The sequence below is a fragment of the Lissotriton helveticus genome, chromosome 9, assembly GCF_964261635.1.
Source record: "Lissotriton helveticus chromosome 9, aLisHel1.1, whole genome shotgun sequence".
Classification (NCBI taxonomy): domain Eukaryota; kingdom Metazoa; phylum Chordata; class Amphibia; order Caudata; family Salamandridae; genus Lissotriton; species Lissotriton helveticus.
This window is the reverse complement of record NC_136070.1, coordinates 25,719,236-25,731,326: the sequence shown is the minus strand read 5'-3', so window position 1 is coordinate 25,731,326 and position 12,091 is coordinate 25,719,236. Positions and strand designations below refer to the sequence as shown.

Below are 12,091 nucleotides of genomic sequence, written 5' to 3'. Positions count from 1 at the left end.
CCCTCCCTCCATATCTCCCTCTCTCTCTCTCTCTGTCCCTGTCTGTCTCTCCGTGTTGGACCCGGCCTCATGGCGTGGTCCTACCCCTCCCGCGTGGCGGGCCCCGGACGACATCGGCCCTCCACAGAGCCCCGGGCGGCCCCTTCCGCCCGATCCTGCACGCACCAACACTACCGGTCCGGTTACCACCACGGGCCACCGCACCGGCCTGACTCCATCATGGGCCCATCACGTCCTGAGCACGAGGCCTCGCCCGACTCCATCTTGGGACCACCACGTCACGAACACGTGGCCTCGGCCCCGGCATAGGCCCCAGCGAAGCCCCGACATCGAGGCACCAAGATCTACCCAGGTGGTCGAGTGGCCACTCAACAGATCCTGGAGGAAGGGGAGTTTCGATGGGCCTCCAACCGTCCCCGGACGCCTGGTATCGATCACCCCCGGCATCCCTGGGTGCTGGCTCCACCCCCCTGCTGGGTGTCTGGACACCATCTTCCCGGCCCCTCCGGCCCCCAGGCGCGAGGGTCCGGACATCAAAGGACTCCAGTCCTATATCTGGGCCAGCCCCGGAGTAGGACGGCAGTTGTATCCTGGACTGGAAAGCCCTACTGACGCTGTCACGGCCGACACCAGAAGAACTCATTGACTGTAACCTGAAGAGATCCTGAGAGCCTGCTGGCGCTGCCGCGGCCCACCTTTGCCGAACCATCTTGAGAGCCTGCTGGCGCTGCGCGGCCCACCTTTGCCGAACCATCTTGGGGAGCCTCCTGGCGCTGCCGCGGCCCACCTTTGCCGAACCATCTTGAGAGCCTGCTGGCGCTGCCGCAGCCCACCTTTGCCGAATCATCTTGGGAGCCTGCTGGCGCTGCCGCGGCCCACCTTTGCCGAACCATCGTAAGAGCCTGCTGGCGCCGCCGCGGCCCACCTTTGCCGAACCATCTTGAGAGCCTGCTGGCGCTGCCGCGGCCCACCTTTGCCGAACCATCGTGAGAGCCTGCTGGCGCTGCCGCGGCCCACCTTTGCCGAACCATCTTGAGAGCCTGCTGGCGCTGCCGCGGCCCACCTTTGCCGAACCATCTTGGGAGCCTGCTGGCGCTGCCGCGGCCCACCTTTGCCGAACCATCTTGAGAGCCTGCTGGCGCTGCCGCGGCTCGACCTCTCGGAACCCCCGGCTCGAGGATTCAGAGCTGTGCGCAGGGTATCCCGTCCTACACTCCAACCGAGACTGTCCCGCTACCCTGACCCCCTTTTACGAGACTTTAAAGACCCTTCGATCTACGTGTACATATCGCTGAGAATCAGCAGCCTTTATTTCCTGATAAAGCTTACGAACTCGACCTCTGGTGTGGTGTCCATTTGTAGTGTTGTAGTTACTCTGCTGTACGATCCTAGGAGAGGGCCCTCACCCAGGAGGCCCCTCAGTAACGCTCGGCTACTTCTTGAAGGAGGGGTGGACCTAGGGGTGGTCAGTCAGACATCTTCTGCCTCCCCCGGGGTCGCCTTTCCAACATTGGTGGCAGGCGACGGGATCCGAGCCGACGCAGATCATACAGAGAGTAATTCACTCACTACTGAGAAAAACACACCGCGACCATGACTACTCAGGAAACCAGACCGACTGCGGAATTCCAGAAAGAAAAGATGGAAGATTACAGCCACAAGGATTTAAAACAATTCTGCAAGGACCTAGGCATCGCTACCACGGGCCTCAACACCAAAGAGGACTTTAAATCAGCCCTGCAAGCCTGGGCGGACGCCGATAACGCGCCACCCCAGAATGAAGACAACCCGGGCCCGAACGGACGCCCGGAGACCGACGCGAACCCAGCGGGGGAAAGACCCGCAAACCTAGACACGGGCCTCCCCCACGGAGACGCCCGAGAACGAGAGAGGAACCGGCTCCACGAGTTGGAGCTCGCCAGACTCCGACAAGAAGGAGAGATACAGCTGGCAGAAAGGAAATTAGCCCTCGAGCAACTACGGCTGGAAGGAGACCTAGAGGAAAGGCGAAGACAACGAGATCTCGAAGAAAAGAAACTCGTGCTCGAGCATGAGCGCGGCCTCAAAGAACTGGAAATCAAGGCCAAGACAACCGAAACCGGCACCGCCGGGGGCAAGACCTCACCCCCGCCGGTGGACACGAAGGTGCACATACCCAAGGAGGTCGTCAAAGAATACTATAAGAACGACGACATCCAACAGTGGTTCAAAGCCTACGAGGTCGCCATGGCCGCCCATTGAGTACCCCTCAAAGACTGGGGCGCCGGCTTATGGGGAAAGTTCATCAACGAGGGGAGAGACACCCTGCTAGAGCTCCCCGACGCCGAGATGACCTCGTACGAACACATGAAGACCGCCCTCCTCACTCGCTACGGACTCACCCCCGAAATGTACCGGCAGCGATTCCGAGACTGTAAAAAAATCCCCGGTACCACTTGGGTGGAGTACGTGAACTTTTACAGCAGAGCCTTCGAAGGGTGGATCAGAGGCTGCCAGGTCACCACCTACCAGCAGTTGGTCGACCTTGTCCTATGGGAACATCTTTCCAATAACTGCTTCATCGAACTCCGGCAGCAGCTCCTCGACAGCAAATTGACAGAGCCACGAAAACTCGCTGTCGAGGCGGACAGATGGGCGAGCACCCCCGGAGTCCGATGGGAGACTACGGCCGGGGATCCCCGGGGAACCACCGACCACGAGGCGGCGGAGGAGGCCAGAGCAGGGGCCGGGACACCCCCACGGGGTCATCCCCTACCTCCCCATCGCCATCCCTGGGTTGGAGGGAGGGGCCCCCCAGCAAGACCCGGGCCCCGCCCGAATGTTACGTGCCACAGGTGCCAGCGACAGGGCCATTATGCGAACGACCCTCTCTGCCCGATGAACCAGCGACCCGGCACCACCGGTCCCCCGAGCCTCCAGATCGCGGCCGCCGCCCTGAGTGCAGAGGGAGGCGAAGAAGAAGGCGACGACCCCGAGCAGGCCGAGTGGGAGCCCGCCGCAATGATCTTAGCATGCCTGGGTGATCGAGACATGATCCCCCCGAGACCCGATCCCAGGTAACACCCAGAAATACCGCCAATGGGTCACCATCAACGGACGCCGGGCAGAAGCCCTCCGGGACACTGGAGCCAGCGTGACAGCGGTCCGCTGCCACTTGGTGACCTCCGAACAAATTCTTCCCAACGTCTTGTGCCCAGTACGGTCGGCGGACAACTCTGAGAGTTTGTGCCAGATGGCCCGCATCCCCTTCGAGTGGGGAGGGGTGTCGGGCATGCTGAAAGTGACTGTCCGAGACGATTCCCCCGTGGACTGCCTCCTGGGGAACGACCTGGAAAGTTCCCTCTGGGCCGGCGTAGAGCGGAGAGAGCATCTGGGAATGCTAGGCCTTCCCGAGTGGGTCTGTGCGACCACCCGCTCCATGTCCGCCCGGGCATCCACCGCAACGGAGGAAGATCCGATCGAGGAGCCGGAGTGGCCCGCACCTCCACCGCCCGCCGTCCCCGTGGACGCCGACCCTGAACCCGGCCCCCAGGGGCCCAGCCATGAAGAAATCACCGAGCTCGGCCACCTTCCAGAACTAGCTCAGTGGCGCCAAGAAGGTGGCCCCACCCGCGAACAATTCCGACAAGAACAGAGCACCTGTCCCTCCCTCGAGGGAATTCGACGACAAGCCGCCACTCAAGCCGCTGGAGACCCGGCGGGGTCCCACTGGGTCTATTGGGACAACGTCCTTCTCTACAGCGAGCAGAAGATTGCCGAACTAGGGGCCAGCCGGGTGCTGGTCGTTCCCCTCCGATTCAGAGACTTCCTTTTGAACTTGGCCCATGATGTGCCCCTCGCCGGGCACCTGGGGCAGGACAAAATTTACAGCCGCCTGGTGACTCATTTCTACTGGCCGAAAATGCGCAACGATGTGCATAATCACTGCAGAACCTGCCCGACCTGTCAAGCCAGCGGGAAGAGCGGGGGAAAGTCAAAGCCCCGCTCCAGCCTTTTCCCTTGGTCACCACACCCTTCGAGCGAGTGGGGATAGACATCGTGGGGCCCCTGGACCCCCGCACCTCTCAAGGGCACCGCTTCATCCTCGTTCTGGTGGACCACGCCACCCGCTATCCTGAAGCCATCCCCCTCCGCACAATCACGGCCCCAGTAGTAGGCCGAGCCCTGATGGGGATCTTCTCCAGAGTCGGCTTCCCCCGAGAAGTCGTGAGTGATCGGGGCACAAACTTTATATCCAAGTATATGCGATCCCTGTGGCAACAGTGCGGGGTCACATATAAGTTCACCACCCCGTATCACCCCCAAGGGAATGGACTTGTGGAGCGGTTTAACCGAACACTGAAGGGAATGATCAAGGGCCTAGAGGAGCCGCTACGACGCAAATGGGATGTTCTGCTGCCCTGCCTCCTGTTTGCGTATCGCGAAGTACCCCAGAAGTCCCTGGGGTTCAGCCCCTTCGAACTATTGTATGGGCACCCGGTCCGAGGCCCCCTCAGCCTGGTCAAAGAAGGCTGGGAGACGGCTGTCCGAGGTGCTCCACCAGATGTCTACCAGTACCTCCTGACCCTCCGCAACCAAACTCGGAAGTTCCGGGAGCTGGCCGAAGCCAACCTGGAGGCTAGTCAGGGGGAGATGAAACGCTGGTATGACCGGAACGCCTCGTCCATCGAATTCGAGCCGGGCCAGCAGGTCTGGGTCCTGTCCCCGGTTGAACCTTGCGCCCTCCAGGACCAATGGACGGGGCCTTACAATGTGGTGGAGCGCAAGAGCCCCGTCACTTACTTGGTGGACATGGAGTCCCCCAGGAACCCCCTCCGGGTTCTACACGCTAACCGGCTCAAGCCGCACTTTGCCCGCACTGAACTAAGTCTGCTGTTAGCGACCGATGACGGAGCTGAAGACGACTCCGAACCTTTGCCAGATCTCATGAGCACCACTGAGAAGGACGGTTCCATCGAAGGGGTCATGCTCTCCTCCACCCTGACCCCCGAACAGCACCATGACTGCCGGCAGCTGCTGAGGCAGTTTGCAGATCTGTTTTCCCTCACCCCTGGAGTCACCCGGTGGTGTGTCCACGATGTAGACACCGGAGACAGCCCCGCCTGTAAGACACCGAGCTTTCCGAGTGCCCGACCGAGTGCGGGCCTGCATCCATTCCGAGGTGGCCAAGATGCTAGCGCTGGGGGTAGTCGAACCCTCCGACAGTCCGTGGGCCAGCCCAGTTGTCCTGGTCCCTAAAGCCGCCGCAACCGGCACCCCCCCCGGAGCTCCGGTTCTGTGTTGACTACCGGGGGCTGAATGCCGTCACCAGGACCGACGCCCATCCCATCCCCCGGGCGGATGAACTGATCGATCGCCTGGGGGCTGCGAAGTATCTCAGCATCTTCGATCTCACGGCCGGGTATAGGCAGATCGGCCTCACACCTGGAGCGCAAGAGCGATCAGCCTTCTCGACCCATGATGGCCACTACCATTTCAAGGTGATGCCCTTCGGCATGAAAAACGCCCCGGCCACCTTCCAGAGACTCGTGAATAGAGTGCTGGCCAGGCTAGAAGAGTTCAGCGCCGCCTACCTAGACGACATTGCGGTATACAGCCTCCACTGGGATGCGCACGTGACCCACCTCCGGGAGGTCCTGACGGCCCTCCGTCGGGCCGGACTGACCATAAAAGCCAGCAAGTGCCAGATAGGACAAGGGTCCGTGACGTATCTGGGGCACCAAGTAGGGAGCGGCCAGGTGGCTCCCCTCCAGCCAAAGAGTGACGCTATCCAGGCCTGGGAGCCCCCGGTCACACAGACCGCCGTCCGAGCCTTCCTGGGGCTCACTGGATACTATCGGCGCTTCATCAAAAGCTATGGGAGCATTGTGGGGCCCCTCACAGAACTGACCTCCAAGAGACTACCACAAAGGGTGCACTGGACCCCCGAGTGTCAGGTAGCCTTCGAAACCCTAAAGACCGCTATATGCACCGCCCCTGTGCTCCAAGCCCCCGACTACAGCCGGGAGTTTGTGGTCCAAACCGACGCCTCGGAGCACGGCATTGGGGCGGTCCTCTCCCAAGTGAACCCTGAAGGGGCCGACCTCCCCGTTGCCTTCATCAGCCGGCGGCTGCTGGCCAGAGAACAGCGATGGAGCACTATCGAGAGGGAAGCCTTCGCCGTCGTGTGGGCCCTAAAGAAGCTCCGGCCCTACCTCTTCGGCACCCACTTCCGGGTCCAGACCGACCACCGGCCTCTACGGTGGTTGATGCAGATGCGGGGAGAAAACCCGAAACTGTTGCGATGGTCAATCTCCCTCCAAGGGATGGACTTCCCTGTGGAGCATCGCCCTGGCAACGACCAACGCCAATGCTGACGGCCTGTCCCGATTCTTCCGCCTCGGCGAGGAGAATCCCCAAGAAGATGGGTGACTCTCCCCTGCCTTCAGCTGGGGGGGACGCGTGTTGGACCCGGCCTCGTGGCGTGGTCCTACCCCTCCCGCGTGGCGGGCCCCGGACTACATCGGCCCTCCACAGAGCCCCGGGCGGCCCCTTCCGCCCGATCCTGCACGCACCAACACTACCGGTCCGGTTACCACCACGGGCCACCGCACCGGCCTGACTCCATCATGGGCCCATCACGTCCTGAGCACGAGGCCTCGCCCGACTCCATCTTGGGACCACCACGTCACGAACACGTGGCCTCGGCCCCGGCCCAGGCCCCAGCGAAGCCCCGACATCGAGGCGCCAAGATCTACCCAGGTGGTCGAGTGGCCACTCGACAGATCCCGGAGGAAGGAGAGTTTCGATGGGCCTCCAACCGTCCCCGGACGCCTGGTATCGATCACCCCCGGCATCCCTGGGTGCTGGCTCCACCCCCCTGCTGGGTGTCTGGACACCATCTTCCCGGCCCCTCCGGCCCCCAGGCGCGAGGGTCCGGACATCAAAGGACTCCAGTCCTATATCTGGGCCAGCCCCGGAGTAGGACGGCAGTTGTATCCTGGACTGGAAAGCGCTACTGACGCTGTCACGGCCGACACCAGAAGAACTCATTGACTGTAACCTGAAGAGATCCTGAGAGCCTGCTGGCGCTGCCGCGGCCCACCTTTGCCGAACCATCTTGAGAGCCTGCTGGCGCTGCCGCGGCCCACCTTTGCCGAACCATCTTGGGGAGCCTGCTGGCGCTGCCGCGGCCCACCTTTGCCGAACCATCTTGAGAGCCTGCTGGCGCTGCCGCAGCCCACCTTTGCCAAATCATCTTGGGAGCCTGCTGGCGCTGCCGCGGCCCACCTTTGCCGAACCATCGTGAGAGCCTGCTGGCGCTGCCGCGGCCCACCTTTGCCGAACCATCTTGAGAGCCTGCTGGCGCTGCCGCGGCTCGACCTCTCGGAACCCCTGGCTCGAGGATTGAGAGCTGTGCGCAGGGTATCCCGTCCTACACTCCAACCGAGACTGTCCCGCTACCCTGACCCCCTTTTACGAGACTTTAAAGACCCTTCGATCTACGTGTACATATCGCTGAGAATCAGCAGCCTTTATTTCCTGATAAAGCTTACGAACTCGACCTCTGGTGTGGTGTCCATTTGTAGTGTTGTGGTTACTCTGCTGTACGATCCTAGGAGAGGGCCCTCACCCAGGAGGCCCCTCAGTAACGCTCGGCTACTTCTTGAAGGAGGGGTGGACCTAGGGGTGGTCAGTCAGACATCTTCTGCCTCCCCTGGGGTCGCCTTTCCAACACTCCCCCTCTCTCTCTCTCTCTCTCTCTCTCTCTCTCTCTCTCTCTGTCCCTGTCTGTCTCTCCCTGTCTCTCCCCCTCTCTCTCTCTCTCTCTCTGTCTCTCTCTCTCTCTCTCTCTCTGTCCCTGTCTTACTCTCCCTGTCTCTCACCCCCTCTCCCCCTCTCTCTGTCCTTGTCTGTCTGTCCCTGTCTCTCACCCCCCTCTCTTTTTCTGCTTGTGACAGACGGCCCTCGGGGTGAAGATCCTCGGCGCAGTGACGGGCCCCGGTGACCAGGGCCCCCGGGACCTGCTGTCCCCTGAGAGCGGCAGCCTGGTCAAGCAGCTGGAAGTCCGTATCAAGGAGCTGAAGGGGTGGCTGCGGGACACCGAGCTCTTCATCTTCAACTCCTGCCTGCGGCGCGAGAAGGAGGGCGCGGTGGACACGGAGAAGCAGGTGCAGCACTTCAAGGTAGGGGTACGTCCCATCATGGGGGTCATTGGAATTATGCAATTGTTCGGCTGCGACGATTTTCGCATAATTGTAGATTTGCCTCATTTGCCAAATAATCCATAATCTGCTGCATAATCTGCAGAGGTAACAAAAAAAATAGTTTCTAACTCATACGGTTGAAAAGTTACAAACAAAGCGTTGGCGCGTGTTAGGGCGCAGTGGAAGGCCGCGTGCAAAGGTGGACTGTTCACCTTTCTGCTGCTTATTACTAGGCCTGGGCGGTGAACTTCGACCGGTCGCGGAGTTTGCAGAGTTTACTGCACTCTGCCCTCCACGGAGCTCGCGGAGTGCAGAACACTCCGCTTGGCGATGTTCAGCGGAGTTTTCTCACGACCGCTAATGGTAAGTTTGCGATCGCGAGCGGTAAGTTCGCAAACTGCCACTCGGGTAGAATTTCTACCCGAGCGGCAGGAATACCAGCACAAACTGCAGTTCGCACTACACTCCTCCACTCGCGGAACTTTGCGGAGTTCCGCTTAGCAAAGCTCCATCCAGATCTACTTATTATTATATTTGGGTATTAAACTAGTTCTAATGAGGTGCACCCAATGCCCAAACACTGTAAATAATGAAGTAATACCATCAAAAAATGTGCAGCATTCTGCAGAATAATTTGCCTTTCCGTGCAGCAATGTTCCTTGTGTAGCCTGATTGGCTTGAGAGCCACACGCAGTGGGGTCAGAGGTCAGCTACTGCTCCACTCCTAGTTTAGTAGCAGCAGCTTGCACCGTTGGTGACAATGTTACATTGAGGCCAGGTTGTCCTGGACTCCTCTTCGAGTGTGCACCCCCAGCCGCTTGAGAGCTCTATATGGTGGGGTCAGAGGTCAGGTTTTAGGAACTTCTAGCTGAGTCATAGTCATTTATGCTGATACATCGTGTGGCCTTGAGGTCATATTAGGTCACTAAACACGCTGGGGCAGATTTACAAGCCCCTTGCGACACTTTTACGCCACTGTTGCATCACTTTTCTGATGCAGCGGCGGCGTAAACCACGCACCACGTTGCGACTTATTTTCAACGTGACGCATCTAGGCAGATGCGTCACATTGTAAAGCCCTGCGCCACATGAAACCTGCGTCGGGTTTCATGTGGGCATTCTGTCGCAGGGTGGGCGTTCCCTTGCAGGAACGCCCGTAAAACTGACGCAGTGAAATCTACAAGATTTCCCTGAGTCAGTTTTACGACGCTGCTGCTTCAAATCCTTACGCCTGCCTGAAGCAGGCGTAAGGAGTGACGCACCACGTTAAGTATGGGCGGCCCCTGTGCATTGTAGGAGTTGCGTCGCGCTTGCAACGCGACTCCAGCAATGCGCCGCCTGTACGCCACAAGATGCGTCACACATCTGCCCCTCCTTGCACCCTGGTGCGCCACATTGTAAATGCGATGCATCCGTGGAGGTGCAAGGGAGGGATTGCATGACGCATCTGTTCTGGCGCATCCCTGCTGATTTGCAGAGATGCGCCAGAAGTTGTAAATCTGCCCCTCTGTGTATAGATGGGATCAGATCACAAGTCCTAGATTAACGTTGTGGCTTGTGCTGAACCACTTGAGTGGGCCTGGGCTTAAAATTCTGCTCCGCTTGCAGAGTTTCACTCTCTCTTTGCTCTGCGAAGAGCATGGAGTTCTGAAATACTCTGCCTAGCAGTGCAGAGTTTTTCCTCTTGTGTGCCTCACCAACGTTAATTGGCGAGCAAGGAAAATAATAGTATGCTAGATCACCTCCCGGTGAGATTTCTCAACACGTCGGTTGCTGCAGGTTGCTACCACTCGCGTTGAGAAACCTGCCGCTCGCGTTGAGAAACCTGCCTGTTAGACGGGGACCCTGAGGGTCGGCCGGATACCGAGGGAGAGATCCCCGAGGGGGACCGTCTCCGGCGATCGTACAGACAAGTACCCTCCCTCCCCACAAACAGGCACCACACCAAGTCGAGTTCAAGGCTTTATATAAGGTTCTTAAGGCAAGGATATCAGCGATACAGGATAACTTGGACCCGGGGGTCCTCTCACTTCTAGTCTCTGTAGGGAAAGGGGGTAGCGGGACAGTCTTGGTACCGGATCGGTACAGGTTGTGGTAAAAGGCGAGCTCACAAACCTCGAGCTGGAGGGTCTGTGGATCGGGCCGCGGCAGCGCCAGCAGGCCAAGGTGATAGTCTCATAAAGCAGAGGGCCGCGGCAGCGCCAGCAGGCCAAGTCGATGGTTTCACGAGGCAGAGGGCCGCGGCAGCGCCAGCAGGCCAAGACGATGGTTTCACGAGGCAGAGGGCCGCGGCAGCGCCAGCAGGCCAAGACGATGGTTTCACGAGGCAGAGGGCCGCGGCAGCGCCAGCAGGCCAAGACGATGGTTTCACGAGGCAGAGGGCCGCGGCAGCGCCAGCAGGCCAAGACGATGGTTTCACGAGGCAGAGGGCCGCGGCAGCGCCAGCAGGCCAAGACGATGGTTTCACGAGGCAGAGGGCCGCGGCAGCGCCAGCAGGCCAAGTCACGGATGAGTTCTTCTCGGGTCTCTCGACTCCAGGATACAACTGCCTTCCTGTCCTGGGGCGGCCTCAGTTATAGGTCTGGCGCCCTTTGATGTCCGGACCCTCGCTCTTGGAGGTCGGGAGGTCTGGGATGAGGGAGTCCAGACACCCAGCAGGGGGGTGGAGCCAGCGCCCGAGGAGGCTGGGGGTGCTCGGCACCTGGCGGGGGAGAGCCATCGACACTTCTTACTCCCATTGACCTGCCGAGTGGTCCGTTCACCTCCTGGGTGGAGGGTGGTGCCGGGATGTCGGGGCCTGGCCAGGCCCAGGGTTGGGGTCGGGCTGAGGCCGCGCGGCCGCGTGGTGCCGTGTCCAAGATGGCGGCCGGGTCGATGTCGTGGGGTAGATGGTGACCCGGGCCAGCTGGGTCCGGAGCTGGTGTCTTGTAGTGGAGGGATTGCAGGGTACTTCGGGTGGTCGTTTGTGAACTCTGGCTGGGGATGCAGGGAGAGCCAGGGTCCTGGTCCCATTGCGGGGAGGGGGGACAGCTCGAACATGCGGCCTGTCCAACACATCCTCACCTCATTCACCGTGGTTTGTTCTTCACCACAGACGCTGTGTGCCGAGATCAAGCTCCGGCGGCGTGGCATCGCCTCCATCCTCCGCCTCTGCCAGCATCTCCTCGAGGACCAGGAGACGTGCCACCTGGACGCTGACCACCAGTCCATGCAGCTCATCATCGTCAACCTGGAGCGGCGGTGGGAGGCCATCATCATGCAGGCAGTGCAGTGGCAGAGCCGGCTGCAGAAGATGCTGGGCCCTGAGCGGGTGAGAGAGGGCAGTGGGCCCAAGGGTGTGTGGTGGTATGGACAGGGGGCTATGGAGCCTAGGGTGTGTGGTGGTAGTGACCTGGAGCTGTGGGGCCTAGGGTGTGTGGTGTAAGGATGAGAGAGGGCTGTGGGCCCTGGGTGTGTGGTGGTAGTGACAGGGAGCTGTGGGGCCTAGGGTGTGTGGTGGTATGGACAGGGGGCTGTGGGCCCTGGATGTGTGGTGGTATGGACAGGGAGCTGTGGGGCCTAGGGTGTGTGGTGGTAGTTACAGGCGGCTGTGGGCCTTGGGTGTGTGGTGGTAGTGACAGGGAGCTGTGGGGCCTAGGGTGTGTGGTGGTAGTGACAGGCGGCTGTGGGCCCTGGGTGTGTGGTGGTATGGACAGGGGGCTGTGGGCCCTGGATGTGTGGTGGTAGTGACAGGGAGCTGAGGGGCCTAGGGTGTGTGGTGTAAGGATGAGAGAGGGCTGTGGGCCCTGGGTGTGTGGTGGTAGTGACAGGGAGCTGTGGGGCCTAGGGTGTGTGGTGTAAGGATGAGAGAGGGCTGTGGGCCCTGGGTGTGTGGTGGTAGTGACAGGGAGCTGTGGGGCCTAGGG

General features: G+C 60.6%; 1 protein-coding gene across 1 annotated transcript in view; it reads left to right on the top strand.

The window, feature by feature from the left end:
- AKAP6 (A-kinase anchoring protein 6) overlaps positions 1–12,091 on the top strand; it is an 848,588-nt gene that overhangs the window by 793,575 nt on the left and 42,922 nt on the right. Inside the window, exons 10-11 of the mRNA XM_078659390.1 lie at positions 7,941–8,165; positions 11,281–11,496. Coding sequence (XP_078515516.1) covers positions 7,941–8,165; positions 11,281–11,496 — 441 coding nt within the window. The remainder of the gene's footprint in view (positions 1–7,940; positions 8,166–11,280; positions 11,497–12,091) is intronic.